We start from the raw sequence: 18,282 nt of genomic DNA, 5'->3' as shown, positions 1-18,282 counted from the left end.
ATGTTGTCTAGAGACCGTAGAGCTTCCAGCTAGGATACTAATTTCCTAATTATTTCTTTATCTATGGATAAATATCTAAATAGAATTAGATATAAATAGTATTTAAGTACTTACGGGTATGTTTATGGTAAAAAATATTACCCTACAAATAGACGATACAGATATAGATAAGACGTATTCATACCTACAAAACCCATATACCCATATAGCCGTATGAGAGGTAGGCTCCAACCTTACCCTCCTTTCCTTATCTCATCATGTATTCCTCGATCCTTAGTCCTCAGCCTGTTAGTTGCCACACACATAGAGTCACGGACGCCTTGATCCGCAAGCGAGCGCACGCCACGTCGCATCATGTCGCATCCCGTCCAACACCCACTGCCTCTCACTACCTCTAGCGCCCTTGCAGCCCTCGCCGCCTACAGTCCCTCCGCCTCTAACACCACATGCTCCCATCGCTTGTAGCGCCTCACCACCTCACGTTGCTTCCAGCACTACGAGCCCTCGCCATATCTCGTCGCCATATCTCGTCACCTACAACACTTCACGTCCCCGCTGCCTCATATCACCTCTAGAAACGAGCACTCCCACCACCTCTAGATCCATAGTTGGCCCGCTGCCAATGGTCAGCATGCTCATAGACTCATGGTTCACTAGTAGTTACATGTATATACCCGTGAATAATGAGTATCCACGAGTGACAGGTTTAAAAGCCGCTCTTTAACTTAAGAACATTCACAGATATATCTAAATAGATAAAAAATAATAGATACAAATATAGATAAATACTACCAATAGCTATCTATCCCATTATCATCACTACTTGCAGCCCGGGAGGAGAGAGAGAGCGTGGGACTTGGGAGAGAACAGAGCAGAGGCACAAGCCAGGCAAGGGCACGCGGTGCTCCTTGCCCCCACCTCCCTGTTCTATACTCTCGCACGCCCAAGCCAAGCCCCCCCACCCAAATCAGCCGCGCCGCGCCGCGCCGCGAACTCCTCGCCATAGCGGGTTGCCCCCCAGATCTCGCCGCGAGATTATGTGGGATTAGGTAGATGAGGGCGGCGCTGTTCGGTGCCGAGCATAACGGGGCATCAGACCTCGTCGGCGGCGGAAAGGCGCTGTTTTGGCCGGAGGGGAACGCGAAGGCGCTGGTGGAGCCGAGGTCCGTTCTGGACTGCACGCGGAGCCCGAGCCCCAACAACTCCACATCGACGCTGTCGTCGTCCCTGGGCGGCGGCGCCGCGGATTTGACCGGCGTGGCGGCTGTTTCGGACAACAGCACCGCCGAAGCCACCAAATGGGGAGCTCCTGGCGAGCACGGCGGCAGCGGGAAGGAGTGGGCTGGCGGCTGTGAGCTGCCGCCTATCCCTGGCGTCCTGGACATGGGGCTCGTCGGCGGAGAGAGCTGGAACGCCGTGCTCGGCAACGCCGCCGCGGCGGGGCAGGATCAGACGTTCTTGAACTGGATCATTGGGGCCGCCGGCGACCTGGATCAGCCAGGGCCGCCGCTTCCAGTGCACCAGCAGCCGCTTCTTGACAATGCGGGGTTCGGGTTTCCGGCCACGGACCCCCTGGGTTTCTCGCTCGACCACTACCTCGGCGGCGTCGCCTCCGACCTGTCGTCCCCTGGTGCGGTGTCACACACTACCAACAGCGGCGGTGGCAGCAAGGGGTCCTTAGCCTTCGGCCACTTCTCGCCGGAGTCTGCCTCCCTCCAGTCGCCGCCGCCTCCGATGCTGTTCCACGAAGGTATCGACACAAAGCCCCCTCTTCTTGCTGCGCAGCCGCCTGGCTTTCTCTACCAGTACCAGCACCAGCCGCCGCCTCCCGCCTCAACCTTCTTCATGCCGCTCCCGTCCTTCCCTGATCACAACCAGCAGTCCCCACATCTCCCGCCACCGCCCAAACGCCATCAATCCATGGCAGACGACCTCTACCTTGCCCGAAACCGGCTACCGCAGGCAGCGGTGGCGCAAGGTCTCGCCTTCCCACCATTACATGGCCCTGCTCCATTGCAGCTCCAGCCTTCGCCGCCACCAACTCGTGGGGCGATGAAGACGACGGCTGTGGAGGCGGCCCAGCAGCAGTTGCTGGACGAGCTGGCGGCGGCGGCAAAGGCGGCCGAAGCCGGCAATTCCACTGGCGCGCGAGAGATATTGGCGCGGCTCAATCACCAGCTTCCCCCGCTCGGGAAGCCCTTCATCCGCTCCGCCTCCTACCTCAAGGAGGCCCTCCTCCTCGTGCTCGCCGAAGGTCACCACGGTGCCTCCCGCCTCACCTCGCCGCTCGACGTCGCCCTCAAGCTCGCGGCTTACAAGTCTTTTTCTGACCTATCGCCCGTGCTCCAGTTCACCAACTTCACTGCAACGCAGGCACTTCTTGACGAAATTGCAGGCAGCGCAGCTTCCTGCATCCATGTCATTGACTTTGACCTTGGCGTCGGCGGCCAGTGGGCTTCCTTCTTGCAGGAGCTCGCGCACCGCCACGGTACTGGCGGTGCAGCTCTGCCTTTCGTTAAGCTCACTGCCTTTGTATCAGCTGCTTCCCACCATCCACTGGAGCTGCGTCTTACCAGGGATAACATCTTGCAGTTTGCTGCAGACCTGGGAATTCTTTTTGAGTTCAATGCCATCAGTGTTGACGCGTTCAATCCTGCGGAGCTCATTTCTTCCACTGGCGATGAAGTTGTAGCAGTTAGCCTCCCAGTCGGTTGCTCTGCTCGTGCACCACCGCTGCGGGCGATCCTTCGGTTGGTGAAACAGCTTGGTCCCAAGATTGTGGTGGCTATAGACCATGGAGGTGATCGTGCTGACCTTCCGTTTTCGCAGCACTTCTTGAATTGCTTTCAGTCTTGCATGTTCCTCCTTGATTCGCTTGATGCTGCCGGCATTGATGCTGATTCTGCCTGCAAGATTGAGAAGTTTCTGATTCAGCCAAGAATTGAAGATGCGATGCTTGGACGGTGCAAAGTGGACAAGCCAATGGCATGGAGGAGTGCGTTTGCAGCTGCAGGGTTCGCGCCTGTGCCACCCAGCAACCTGGCAGAGGCACAGGCCAGCTGCCTCCTGAAGCGGGTGCAAGTCCGCGGCTTCCATGTGGAGAAAGGTGGGGTTGGGCTTACCCTCTATTGGCAGCACGGCGAGCTTGTCACCGTATCAGCGTGGCGGTGCTGATCAGCCATCTCGGCCTGTGACTGCCAATGTTCCACCACCATTTGCTGCCATCTTCAACTCCAGTAATTTGTATTTTGTCTTGCTTCTCTTTGCAGTCTATTAGCTAGGACTAGTGAATTTAGCTATGTTGGTGCCAGTGTCTCTAGTGTAATGTTGTTGCTCCAGGTTCTTATGGCGCTTGTTCTCTGCTCAACCATTCTCATGTCATTTAAAATACTGCTTGTGAGTTGAGGGGATAATTAACCTATCAAATGTTTCTGTGGTACAGTAATTAATATCCGTTTCCTGTTTCTTTATATTTGTTCATATTCTTATGGTATTTTCATTGCGCAGTTCAGTTGTTATGCCTCAAACTTTAGTGGATCCATTATCTTATCTGTAATTCATTTCACATTGCTGATGCCATCCATCATCTTAATACCCAAATAGGAGCTGACTGTCATTACTGAAGTATTCCAAAATAGCACTTTCTTGGACAGTAAATTCAAAAGCCAAATGTTTTAGAAATAATAGAATTAAAGCTAAGTTTCAGGAAGAGTATTAGAGACTGTTTTAAATTTCCATTTGCAGATTCACATAGTACATGTTTATTTGAGTTGTACTTAGTAATCATGCAGTTTCTCCATTCAGAATTTGGAATTTAGAGGGTTTATCTGACCATCGTCTATGGATTCCATGTTGAAGTTGTCTCGAAATTCAGTTCATTTATAGTTAAGAGGAAACTTAATGTGCAGGACCTAGTTGGGTTTCATGTGAATTGTAATACCGCACTTGTCAAATTGAGTTCTGACCATGTGAGGTTTCAGCAAAGCTAAACAAGACTGTTGTTCATATGGTCCTTTCAATAAAAAAAACAAAAGGAAATGAAGCATCTACAAGAATGTTAATTGGTGCTTGTTTTGCTAATGTGCCAAACATAGAGAGCAAACAACATAAGCAATTCACACACTCCACATACCATTCTGTTATATTTAATAGACTAAATGCTAGTACAGCATGGCAAGCACAGAGTAATATTCATGGGCAAGCTGATATAAAGAGCAATATTTCGCTTGTCATCTTTATAAACCGTGTAGCATTACCAGACAGCTTTCCAGCTCTGTTTAGGATTTTGTTTGTTTGGGTTTCTGTTTTTAACTTTTCTTGAAAGCTGTGTTTAGATTTTTATAATAAATTTTTAACTTCTCAGCATATAACTTCTTAGAAAAGTTACTCTCGGCTATTTCTTAACTTTTAGTTCATTTAAAAATATTTCTTGCTGGTTCAGAATCACTATTTAATAATCTTATTTGTTTATGTACCTAACTTCTGATTAAAAAAGCTAAAAGTAGAACCTCAAACAAACCTGCGCGCTCAGGCCCTTAGCTCAGCTTGTTGCTTTGACTTTTTGGCGTCTCCTCTTTCCCATGCAGATTTGGTGTGTGTTTTAACCATTTGGTAGTGGCTTTGAATACCGAGGCTGTATTTCTATTATCTAAAAATAATTACTCTTGAATCAAATCTCAACTAGCAGTACAAGTTATCGCATGTCTTGGCGTTATTAATTTGTATTTTTGGGACTCTTGAGTCGTTTATCAGTTATCACTCAAAATAGACTTCTCTTAAAAGTTTTATTCTCATCTACTGCTTGCGTGATATATATTACTCCGCCAGTGCCATCATGTGATATGTCCTACCTCTGATTAGAAAATGTTTGAGAACAATTTTACCTGCTACTAGTTGATTATAAATACAAAAAAATCTGAAAGACACGGACAAGAAAACCGGCATTATTATTTCTAGGGCTTATTTAATCTTTTGCTCATCTCTCACATGGTTTGTGTACCTTCCTGACCCCTGTTTCACATTCTTGACTTCACGATCGCCTTCCCTGCATCGCATTGGCGTCCATACACTTACTGTATGAAAACTTCTTATCGTTACTAATTGTACAAGTTTAGGAGTTGGTTTTCCTCGAAGCGTGCGAGCAAATCTAGGATTTGAATGCTTGAAAACCTCATGTTACAGGCGTAACATGTGGAGTGCATGGTCAGCTTCTTTTCGCTGGGGGGATCCTTTGCATTGCATAGAGAAGGTTCACGGGGTAAGAACACAGGAATTTCATATGGACACAGGAATTTCACGGGGTAAGCAGCACCCGCAAGAATACAGGAATTTCATATGAACGTATAGAGGTCGTCATGGATAATATGTACAAGCTAGCAGGCGAATTAATGGGATGTGTCGAGCACTAGTTATAGCAAGAGAAACTAATGGGTGTCGCTGTAAAATTCCCTTGGAGAACCAAACCAAGCTATAATATTTGCTAAGAAAAATTCATTTCAAGAACCAAACCACGCTATAATATTTGCAACGAATGTGATTTGATGTTAAAAAAATAAATTCCGCCGCGTAAATGCGCAGGCCACTTTACTAGTTTCACATGAACATATAGGAAGATTTTTTTTAAATTCCAATGTTGAATACTCGAATACAAAGCTTATGAGAATTATACTATTTTTCATAAAATTTAAAACCACATTTGGAGCAAACTATTGTAGAGTGATTGCTTTTGGTATGAATAGTTTTGTTAGCAATGGGATGTACACAGCACCCAGTGTTTAGTTTGCTACACAATGTAGAGGATCTGGAGACTACCCCTGCTGTCCTACATGAGAACGTGCTCTTGATCATGAAGCTGACAGCTCTATTTCTTAAAACCGAGAGGCGACGACAAGGTACACATTTATTTATGTCACCATGTACACCCCCCACCTCTTGCCCTACTCCCTGCCTCTTCTCATCCCCGCTGCATGCATGCATACGCACATCCTTGCCAGCTGCCACTCTGGTGCGTCTTTTTTGTAAATCCAAGGAGTTGAGCAGTGACGACCCATTCTTTTCAAGCTAATGCACTTTTGTTATGGCTCGCTGCTTTCGTCCAACATGCATTGGTTCCTTCGTCTCTGTAGAGACAAGCTGTCCAGTCCAGCTTTGGTTTCAACAGTATATTGCAGATTGAAGAAAGGGAGGCCTCGAGCTAGGGCAGCAGAATTTCGGGGTTCTAGGCTTCTGGTAGCCCTTAATCACGCCGACTAGGCGTGGAGTAGGGGTCCATTAGTACTTTGGCCGTCTAGTCTTAAGTCTGATTTCATAGTAAGAGGCCCAAATCAGCTGCAACGTCCGCACGAATGCAAACGGTGTACCTAACCTAGCTGACAACGCGAAGCAAATTCTGGATGAGTGGCTCTGCTTCACTTCCTCCGCAACAGTCTTGTATTTCCTAAGCAGCACTTGGTGATCGGAGGTAAACTGTCTAAAACCTGCATGGCGCGCCCGAGGACACAGCCTCGTGACGCGTCACTTGGACTGAGGAGTGAGGGTGACCATCAGTCCACATTCCAGTGTCCCTAACCCCATCCAAGAGAGGCATGGAGGCATGCGGTCCACGTACAGTGGAGTGGAATGAAAGCAAATATTTCGTCGAGAAAGAATTTTGTGAGGCTCTATTTATACTATCATCTTATAATTTAATAACTAGATTGAAGAGAAGAGATAGGTAATGAACATGTATTATTATAAAAGAGTGAGTCTTTTATAAGATAAAATACTATATAATTTGCTTCTGAAGTGGAGAGCGGGAAGAGACCGATGCGCACGCACACGTGAGCACAGCAACACAAGACGGACAGAGTCCTTGCACCGCACCGCAAACCGCGAGGCGTGGGCGCCCCCATGCCCCCGGCCGGGTACCAGGACCACACCCCCAGTCCCCCACACTATGCAAGGCGTTGGGCGTGTCGTGCACCGATCGATGTGATCTCTCCGTCGGCCCGTGTCCCTCCCTCCCTCCCTCCCTCTCACGGGATTCCGGCCTTGTCCTCTGCCGCACAACAGTTGGATTAGCGCGCGGCAGCGACGGCAACAGCGAGAGACGGACGGCGACCGCCTTGCTATCTCTTCGACTCGCTCGCCACCTTGGCAGGCGGCAGGCGGAGAATGGGCGCGCTCGCGAGTGACGCGATGATCCGAGCGAAAAGAGGCGTGGGGTTGCTCTCGGCGTAGGGGACCCCCCGGGCTGGCTTTTCGTCGCAAAAGAGCCGGCCTTTGCTGTCGCCTTTGGATGGACGTCCCGAAACCGAAAGGACGGGCGGCAAGATCAAATCTTGTGTGGGGGATTGCATCGACTGATGCGAGCAGCAATTTCGCTGCGACGCGTATTGGGTTTAGCAAGATTTTCCATTGCGGAGCCGTGGCATTCTCTATGCTTGTTTGGGGAGCACATGATGTGCTAGTCTATTGGCTAAGTCCGCACCAGCTCAATAAGATTGTGTGTTTCCTGGCTCGGGGGCTATGCGATGTGCGTCTCCGCAACGGAGTAGGAGTGGGCTAACCGGAAAAGCGCATGAGATCGTTTCCTTGCAGGCCAGGGCAAGAGCACGAAGGTGCCGCGTTGTTTTGTTGCTGGGTTGCATCGGGGAAACCTTGCTGTGGACACGATCGCCATCTTCCGTTAGGTCTACAAGCATGGTTTCAGACGTTGATACCATTTTTTTTTATTATCTGTCAACAACAAAAACTCTCAAATCCTCAGATCAAGTCAATAGGCACCTAGAGTCAAATGCGCGTGAAGAAAAAAAAATCGACTACTCAGAGTTGACCTCTGAACTGTGCTTAATTAGCCTCTGTCCTGCACATCTACACTGCTGTATCTTTCGTTCGACAACAGGGACTTGCACAGTTGCGCCGGTGTAGCGTAGCTCTTAATGACATGCCGTCAGGTAGCAGACGAGGTCTCCGAATCGCATCGACGGCGACGAGAGCTCATTTGGGGTGCCCAGAACTGGTAAAAGTGCCAGTGCTTGTGTTTCTAGCAAACAGAACCAGTGAAAAACGGCGTTCTTCTCTGCATCCTGGTGCAGTTTCATTTTTCGTTGCCCCTTTGGCTTGTGGTACGTAGACTTGCGTTTCCTCTCAACTGTACTGACAGTTGCTTCCATTTACTTACTATCATGCTTGTGTTATGAAACAGACTACAAATTCGAAAAATGCCTGGTTGCTTGTTTTTTCGGCGAAAGAAAAATATCTGCTGCCTTGACAATTTGGCTGCAGATAAATGATCTGGTCTTCTCTTTCTGCTCACACGTCCTGAAAGATACTACTAACTCCTTGAACCTTATTGTCTCCAAGGTGTGACTTAATATCACACTGACTGAAACGACAAAGTCTAAGCCAAAAAGGCAGAAGCTGAACTCGACCATTTAGGTGGCTGGCTTTACCGTTGGCCACACGGCTGCTTTTGTTCACGACAATGCACATTTTCCCGACTGTACTACCGCTTTGCTTTACACAGAAATGGAAATAGAGAAGATGTAAAGTATGATCCGATACACACTTGTCGATAAGATTGACGGGGGGCAGCAGAACTTACAAAAGCAGGACGCTTGTTAGGAGAAAAGAACGCAAAGGTTTAGCCCCGGCCCTGAAGCACAGCGGTTAGCTCAGATGGCGATGATCTGACGACGTCTGCCTGAAATGTGTTTCGCTGGGTACCTGCTGGAAAGCAGCATGCACTGTCTGGTCCAAACTACAAAGTAATTGCAGCGTAACCTGCACCCGGCCTGTTGGGCTTAACAAAGCTGATCACATGGCAAACTAACTTGTGCCTGACAGCACATCAGGGCACATGCATGTTTCGCAGACTAAAGTGAGTCAGTGGCTACTTACTGTGTGCCAAAAGTCTTCAGTTATATCGCCATAAAAAAGATCTTCTGATATATCAGCACCGCAGCAGCAAACTAGCAACTACTCTCTTTAACTGCATATATTGGTCATTTTAGGAGTTATGTTGGTAAACTTTTTAACCTTTAACCGTCAATATATAAATAGTTATATAGATTGAGAACATAAAAATTGATATAACTAGATTCATCATTAAAAATAGTTTCATAATATATAATTCTTTTGTTTCATTTAAAATAACATCTATGGGTAGAAGTCACTAGTCAAAGTGTCACATCATATACCATACTGTGTGTCAATGTCCTCGACGGCTTATATCTACAGTCGAGGGAGTAGCGTATATGATTGCACTTACTGGATCATGAAAAACAGCGTGCGACATCGATCTCTACACTTATGAACTATCCTAGTATCAACACATGGAACAGGCTCATTAGTCAAGACTTGATACTAGTCCACATTGTCAATGGAAGATCCTGCATTCATTCCTGCAAAGTCGAGGGCATCAAAACAAGGAGCGGAACACGCGACATCGATCAGACCTTCCTCAGATACGCCGAGCTGTTGCCCTGAGATGGAAAGCTGGAAGGAGCCAAGGAAAAGGCCATTTGGCAACGTCAGAATCATGCACGAGGAAGCAAAGCGCAGACAGCAGCACAACTAAAACCTAAGCTGTAGCAGTAGGAACGCGAGCGAAAGGAAAGGGCTCCCTTGTCCTTTATTAACCAAAGCTGCTGCAAGCTTTCTCTCTCTCTCTCTCTCGATCGTCTCATCATCCCAAGGGAAAAAGAGGGAGGAGTAAAGCGGGCCGCGTGTGGACGAAAGGGCCGGACCAGTTGCGCCAATCAAGTGCCGTTGCGTTTGCAGTCTTTGCATGATAGGGGAAAGAAGATTAAAGGCCGTCGATTAACAGTCTGTATTGCACCACGATGCCGCATCTGTATAGGGGTACGTGAGTAGGTGCGTGTCAGTGTAAGGTACGGGTTGAGCATGTTGATCTCTCCTCGTCCGTCTAATGGGGGCCGGGCCTCCACTGCATATATGTTGCCGCCTCTGTATCGAACATAGCATATAGGATTCGAGCAGCAAGGTTGATGCCTCATATCGGCCCCACACGCAATGCAAACATGCATGGGCACGGGCGCATGACTGCTCTTCCCCAACTAAAAAGGTCAAGAAAAAGAAAAGTAAAAAAAAAACTCTAGAGGAAATGCTGTTGAGCATATGGGAATGGTAACGCACGCGCAATACAAACCATCGGCAAGTCTTGATCAATCAGTGAGAGAAAGAGGAGGGCGAAGACAAAGTGAATTACGCACTTACTACATGGTCAAGAAAGTTAAACCAAATATGGTCATGATATCGATCGGCTACGCTTTTTCTTGGGCGATTGCATGCGCGCGTAGCGCAAACGCTTCCCCACCTTTCCACAAAAATCCTTTCTACGAAATGCGCCGTCGTTCCAAAAGAGAATGCACTCGATCATCATGTTCGTCGAAAAGCTGTGCCTTGAGAGTGATAGAGGGGCCCAACTGTGTTCATCTCTCTCTCTCTCCCCCCACCTGTGCTAGACGACATGTACGTCGAGACCTCTGCAATCTCTCCTCTTCGGTCACTCGTTTCGTGTGGTCCTCTCGTCAATCTTTCGATGTTTCTTGTCTTTGGGATTTGTTGGACTTACTAGCTTGCTCACTTGTACCCAAACAGAAATGCGCAGAGGAGGCTCTGGAACTCATCAAATCAACCATTTTGCAGCTGCCCATCCATATGGAACAGCTTCAGCTTACGGTGAAAAAAGCGAACCAGGTCCCTAAACAGCCTCGCTTCTAGCCCACGTCCGATATTGCACTGGAACGCATAAGCGGGCTACAGCGGCATCTGCGGATCCCGGTGCGCTTTACTCGGAAGTGGCCGTATAGTTTAAAAAAGTTACCCATATTATACCACTGGTATACCCCTTCCCCATCCTTTCGTCTAGCGTCATTGCGCCTCTCCCGACATAGCAGCACTCCCACACCAGCAGAGGCGATTTGCAACTGCTCCAGTGGCACTCCCCACCAATTTCCACTTCCACCAGAAGGTATTTTACTTATAGGTTGACATTTTCTTACGATTAATTAGGCATGAAACATTAACACTTATGTTTTGTAGGAAGTACTATCTCATCAATTCAGGATATTCTAGCCGAATGAGTTTTTTATATCATACAAAGGTCACATGTATCATATGTCTGAATTCCTAAATGGTCACCATCCAGTAGGATTGAAAGAGGTGTTCAACTATCCACATTCATCCCTTCGGAATGTGATCGAGAGTTGCTTCGGAGTTCTAAAGATGAAGTGACATATTCTCTTATACTTGCCTAGCTACTCAATACATAAGCGATCAAAAATCGTAATTGCTGTAATTGCTCTTCTTAATTTTATTAGGGATAGTGCCATAAAAGATGTATATTTTGACAACTATGTCAATGAGGATGTGAGTGCTCAAGCTCTACAAGATATCGAGGATGATGGTAGCGTGAGAGATGAAAGTGACATGGACACAATGTGTGATTTTGTTGACATCGCTATGTTATTATGATCATCTGTGCTTAGACTTGAGTAGTGTTTTGTTGGACTTAGTGACATGGAGAGAGTGAATAAAATTTTCCTTGATTTGAAATTACTAATACTTACTGATGTCATCTTTAAATGAAATAAATAAATGATATCTATATAAACAGTAAGCATACAAGTCATCATAGCTGTAGGGGCGTATTAGTCATTATATATTCAGAGTAGAAAATCTCTCAAAAAAATTTAGGATACCCAAAGGTCCAGCTTATTCAGCTAATAAATTCTTCAGACAGTTGCTTTAAAAAAATTGCTTACCGGAAAAACTCCTTAAAAAAAACTGAACCAAACAGGAGCACGGATTAGAAGTTTACATCTCACCAATAGAAGACAGACTTTTCCTATAATGTATTATATAAAAAGGGCAGACTTCGATGCATGTACATACAGATAAGAACTATACTAGTTTTTTTTTGCTGGTAGAGCTCCTCCAACTTTTCCAAAAAAGACATTACGAATTGAGTGAATTGTATAAAATTATAAGTATTATGTTATTTTTAACATAAAACTATAAGTATTATGCGTGTAGTATTGTGCATAAATTTCACATAAAACCCGATTTTTATTGAATTTATTCAAAACATGGTCTTATATTTCTTAAAAAATCCTAGAAATTTTTGTATGTATTCTATAATCCATATGAAACCCATTTTAATGAGATTCATCTAAAAATCATGTATATAATTTAAACTAAAATTCTCTAAAATGCTACTTTTATAACTCCTAATAATTGTTAGGGCCTTAAATAAAATCCAAAAATCTAGGAGAATTCACTAATATTCTTCCTATATTATAGACTAATTTTTAAAGTTATTTTCAACCCTAGGTTATATGGTGAAAAAGTAAGTTCCTTTGTAAGTATATAAATAGAGCATTACAAAGGAAATCACTTTTTCACCATATAACATAGGGATAAAAATAATTTTAAAAATTAGTACATCATATAATAAGAATATTAATGAATTTTCTTAATTTTTAGGATTTCATTTGAGGCCCTAACAATTCTTAGGAGTTATAAACGTAGCCTATTTTGAAGAATTTTAGTTTAAATTCTACATATATTTTTTTGGGTGAATCTAATTAAAATGACTTGCACATGGATTATGGAACACATACAAAAAGTTTTTGGATTTTTAAAGAAATATATGATCACTTTTTAGGTAAATCCAATTAAAATCAGATTTTGTATGAAATTGGTGCACAATACTTATAGTTTTGTGTTACTAATCATAATACTTTTATAGTTTTATATTACAAATAGTACCATACTTATAATTTTGTGTACTTAAATTTTACAAATTTATGGCTTCATATGAAACTTTGGGAACTCCAGGAGATGAAACACGAATCCATGCATTCTGCACCCAAATTAACTAAGACGTCAACTCCGGCCAGCTCTCCCAGCAATATACGTACATATCTCCCAACAAAACTTGTAGCTTTCACGAGCACCTTTCGCAGAATTGTGGCGGCGCCAAACAGCAACAACAAACAAATCCAAGATTTGCTCGCGAGTGCTTATCCTTGTCTCTAGCTAGCTGTTTTTGTCACGGTTTTTTACATATGCTTTGCTAGCATTCGGCCTTTCGCTCCTGGTCGAAAGCAGCCTACAATGGCTTTCTGCGTCTTCAAGCTTATCCTAGCTAGCTTTTTTATTTTTGAAAAATAGAGTTTTATTAACTCTCATCATTACATCAAAAGACTAACAAGAAGGAACACATCTACTTTACTGTTATTATTTTTCTTAGGCTTGGATATGTAGTGTCACGTTCTAAAGTTATAATTAAGCTTAATCATATTTCATAAGTATTAGGTTTATTTTTAAATAATTTTATTTCAGAGCATTAGAGCACTTAGTTTTAAGTCAATTGTATGAGAGAAAGAAATTTAGAAGAGAAAGAAATAAATTCACAATTAAAATGAACTTTTTTCTCTAGCATATGGGGCCCAGGTGGCCAACCACCCCCATCCACCCCCATCTCCTCTTGGGGCAGCAGCTCCCACCAACTCCCTCTTTCTCTCTCACTCTTCTAGCTCTCTCTCACTCCCACCGTGCAGCCGAGCCCTCTCTCTCGCAAGATCTATATTTCTCCGTCGATTCCTCCCTCTAGAAGCCGATCAAGGTACACATGTGGTATTCACGCGATAACTAGCTTCTAAGCTCCTCATCCATCCAATTTATTTTCGTTTTTCTGAAGGGCTCGAGCCGTTCTTGGTGTTTTTGCTTGAAGCACGAGGAACCACGGTTGGACTCCTCTTCCCAGGCAATTTCTTAGTTTCCTTCATCACCTGGTGGTCACTAACCTCAACAAGTACTGTGGGTAAGTCCCTTAGTCTTCTCTCAGTAAGAATATGTGAATTGGTAGGTCGATTTCGAGTTTGGAGCTAAGTTTACGGAGTTTTTGAGTTTTGAAGAAAAAGAGAGGATTCTGATGAGATTTGTTCTAGGAATCATGTTGCTAGGTTGGTAAGTGAGTTCTAGACTCTATGAACTATCTCAAACATATTTCCATTTGGTTTGGAGAGGCTTGCAAATCAAACCGGCCGAGTTTTTCCCTCAAAGCAACCTCTTTAGATAATACGGGTAGTCCGGGTAGAACCGGATAGTCCGGTAGCCCAGTGAAAAACCCCGATGAATTATGCTAAAAAATTATTAGGATTTAGGGTGCAAGTTGAGTCTAGAACCCTTTGTATAGTGTATATATATGTTTATATGAGATAGATTTAACATGGAAGTTGAATCAGGCGAGGAAGATTATCGAGAAGTGCAAGTTTGCCCAACTTGGATAGTCTAGGTTAGACCCAGAGGGTTCGGGTAATTCACGGTGATTTTAACTGAGCACCCTCGCTCGGAGCCTCACCCAGATAATCCACCCAACTCGGATAGTCCGGGTTAAACTCGGAGGGTCCGGATTAATTTGATTTAGATTTAGTAGGGAACCCCTATCCAGAGTACAACCCAGATGTTCCAGAACCAGAGGTTCCAGAACCAGAGGTTCCCAGTTCAACCTGGAGTCTCCAGCCTCCTGTTAGATTTCTGAAGTCTTTTAGATCACAAAGTTTCCTATTATTTTACATGTCTTGCACTTTTAGCTTGTTGTTATGCATACTGTAGCATACATTGTTGCACCTCATTCATGCTCACCATTGCATGCATTCTTCTTTAGTGAACGAGGATTCGGAGCGTGACACGGGTGTGGTTGAAGGTGACACCGAGCCACACAGGTTCTGTGAATTCTGTGTGGGTAGCATCAGGCAGCTGCCTAAGCAGCAAGGCAAGCATCTAAGCATGTTTCTCACATTAATTTGGATCATATGTGTCTAATGTGATAAAATATATTTTATGTATGTTATGCATGTTGTTGAGTCGATGCCGGGTCTTGTATGGGTAGAACCTATGTTGATATATTACATCTCATTTTGAGTTATTGGTGATCCATCTTCTTGTAACTGAGGTTTAACTTGATGATAGTCTAGTTTAATAGTTAACCGAAATGCTTAGCCATGCATAGATTCTTCGGTAAAAGTCAAGCGGTGGTTCAACCCGGTTTGTGAGCTATATGCTTTAATTACTGTCATGTTGATAACACTATTGGATTGGTGATGTTGGTTGTTTGAGTAGTGAGGATAAGGCAAGATGTGGGCGGTGTTAGATGTGTTTCTCCTGCCCTAATATGGAGTTCCTCGGGGTAGGTCGAGAGAGGAACCTGGACACCATAGACCTCTTGTGTCGCTCAAGCATCGATCATTGTTGCAGTTGGCTGTAGCACTTACCGTACTTACCACATGTTGATATAATGGTAAGATAAGCTGAATACCTTTGTAGCTATGATCATTTAAGCTTGCACATCGACGGTGTGAGCGGGGAGGCTTGTAAGAGACACTTGATATTGCTCCGAGAGTTAACCTAAGTGGGCTCCGCACCGAGCGATGCTTGATTTAAATGGTTAGAGCTTATTGGGAAAGGTTGACACGAGTACCCCTTGGGTGGACCTGTGTGGTCACTCAAGCCGTATGGTCCTCGAGTCTTGTGGGTAAAGTTGTACCCCCTGCATGATGTAAAAACATTTCGAAATGCCGCGCTCTTGATCATGAGCATGCTTTTGTCCATTTGCATCAGTCGTAGAGTTACGAGTTTGGTTTGAGGTGGTTGTTGGGTTAAGGTGGTTCTTTACAGATATTATTACTATAGTTCCTTTTACATATATGTTCAGTTGATGCTTATGGGTTAGAAAGTTAAGTTAGTTAAGTCTAGATGCTCACACATATTTTTGTTAAATTGTGCTTTCACAGATAAATTTACTTAAACATGTGGCCATATTCTTGCTAATATCCCAATTCATAATCCTTGAAGTCAGGTTATCTATAAGTACCCAATATAGATTAAGTCTTGCAGGTACCTTCGTACTCACGATGCTCTTTCACGTGCTACTGGCAAGGAGGAGCTGGTCTTTGGCTACTTCACGCCCACTAAGGGTGGTGGCGGGCATGAGTAGGCAACTACTCGGAGATAGTGCTTTTGTGATGGAGCCTAAGGGCATATGGCTTCATCCTCCTTTTGTTGTTCATAGTTTTAGCTTCCGCTACATAGTTCTCTTTTGTCTAGGAGTTGATTAGTTTCAGTCTCCTCCTAGATCTCTTTTACAATAAAGTAAGAAATTATGAATGCTTAAAAACTTGTAATATAATTAAATTACTCGTTCTTTGTTAAGCTTTGTTGTGATGTGATATGTTGGAAAGACATGTGTTTGATCTTGGGCATAAAACATATGCCGGGACTACCAGAACGGTATTGATTAATTAGAATATTATTTAGACGGTTCCTTACATGTAGTCTAGACTGCCATCCAAACCGGGTAAAGTGCTTCAGGCTGCCCACTCTAGGCATGTACATGCAATAGTAACAATATCGTTCCTGCATAGCCATATAGACTAGTAAAAAGTGGTTGTTGCTGCCAAACTATAGCATTTCATCTTTGTACTAAGATTGTGAAGCTAATTTCCAAACATGGTTGAGCACTTCGTGGTTGATAAAGATTTGATGCTACTCAGACTATTAGCCATAAAGAATTGCTGATCTCCTTATCATTGCCTTTTTCTTAGGTTACCCTACCTAGCTTATAGTTACATAGGTACGTGGATCAACTTGGGGTGGTGACTTTTTCACTCATTCTCTCTTGACCTCCTCTTCTGTAAAATTGTGGCAGTTGTGCATGTTGCTCGTCTTGGTTCAATTCCTGGGATCGGACCCAGGGGTCTTACGATGGCTTGTGAAAGGATCAATGACGTACTAAGAGGGGGAGGGTGAATTAGGACACTTAAAACTAATCGGCTCTAAAAACTTAACAAAATAAACCTATATCAATTTCTATCTAAATGTTCTCTAGTTTCATCTAGTGTGTTTACTCTATCGTTCAAATATTTGCAATCTATAGCTAATCTTGGCAAACTACTATATGAAGGTAAACAAGTAAGGATAGATTATAATAAGTAAATGCAGAAACATAAAGATGGTAGAGAGAGCAAACTCGACATAGGGGATTTTTATCTCGTGCTATCGATGGTATAAACGCTATCCCTAGTCCATGTTGAAACAGCCACCTAGGCTAGAGCTTCCGGACGGCACCTGATCACGACCCTTGAGCCACAAAGGCCTCAAGTGGGTAAAGACACCAAGACACCAAGACATCAAGGCAAGGCCTCACCACAGATCTCTCTTCCAGTCATTTGCTGTCGTCTTCACTTCAGATCTTGAGCTACAAAGGCAAGGGTCTTCACGTCCCCGTACAAAAGTCTTGCCGCCACTCCATACCAAGTCGGAGGGTCAACAAGTTTGAGCTACCAAGGCCCAAGGTGCCGGTGAGTCACCAATACTATAAAGCGCTGGCGTACCTCTCGGTATAAGTTAGGATCACTTCTTAATCCACTGTCTAGGCAGCAATACATAAACACAACTCTCTCTAGGCCTGTTAGCACTAATCACTCCCTAATATTGTACTTAATTGCCTTAGATGGTCACATTTAACACTATGGTAGTTTGGATGTTTTCTCAAGTATCTATGAGCTTTTCAGGACTCCAACACCTTCAAATGGTCGAGTGGAGGGTTATATATAGCCTCAACCCCGTGAACTAGTCGTTGCTCTAACGGCTCAACTTTTTTGTATATGCCATATGATTCAGTGTAAACAACATTGTACTTACTGGACCATCTGACATTTATATTTTCCACGTACTAGTCATTGGAACCCTACTCACAGAACGTGTGAACCCCGGATGCTCCGGCGTGTTTACTAGCTCTATCACCGGACCATCTGGCGTATATACTCGAGCCGACCGAGCTACTTCTTCACTATTCTTTGTCCAACGTATAGATCTTCAGAGTATTGGACCATCCGGCATGTACAACAACCCCAAATTAGCAGTTGAAACCTTCTCCTGAAAAAATCATTCCGGCACAACCATCCGACGCATACAATACTGAGAGCTGAACCATCTAGTGTGTTCAAACACTTAAACCTTCTTATGAAAGAACACTTCGGCATTGCTAACTCCCTATTACCGGACCATTCGGTGAGTTCAACACCTTAAGTCTCCGTTATGAACAAATGCTCCGGTGTGTACAAATGCTGCAGCGCCAGATCATCCGGTGAGAACATTTTTCTTGGAATTTCTTCCAATTCAATCATTCTTTATCTCGGCTGTAGTGACTTCTTCATGCATTGTATCTATGAGACCTACTAAAATATATACTTAATAAATATATTAGTCTCA

At 44.4% G+C, this 18,282-nt stretch overlaps 1 protein-coding gene across 2 annotated transcripts; it reads left to right on the top strand.

Moving 5' to 3' along the window:
• The first annotated feature begins 804 nt into the window (after nt 1-804).
• On the top strand, nt 805-3,470 carry LOC133919463 (scarecrow-like protein 6). 2 transcript variants are annotated; one of them, XM_062363863.1, is made up of 2 exons: nt 805-2,800; nt 2,935-3,071. In XM_062363863.1, the coding sequence occupies exons 1-2, from the start codon at nt 1,054-1,056 to the stop codon at nt 2,943-2,945; spliced, it is 1,758 nt and encodes a 585-aa protein (XP_062219847.1). In that variant the 5' UTR covers nt 805-1,053; the 3' UTR covers nt 2,946-3,071. The 2 variants fall into 2 exon arrangements, with proteins under 2 accessions (XP_062219847.1, XP_062219846.1); XM_062363862.1 differs by having other exon boundaries at nt 805-3,470.
• The last annotated feature ends 14,812 nt before the right edge of the window (nt 3,471-18,282 follow it).

Source organism: Phragmites australis, chromosome 5 (assembly GCF_958298935.1).
Source record: "Phragmites australis chromosome 5, lpPhrAust1.1, whole genome shotgun sequence".
In the NCBI taxonomy this organism is placed as follows: domain Eukaryota; kingdom Viridiplantae; phylum Streptophyta; class Magnoliopsida; order Poales; family Poaceae; genus Phragmites; species Phragmites australis.
The sequence above is the reverse complement of the archived record's forward strand: the minus strand, read 5'-3'. Positions and strand labels throughout refer to the sequence as shown.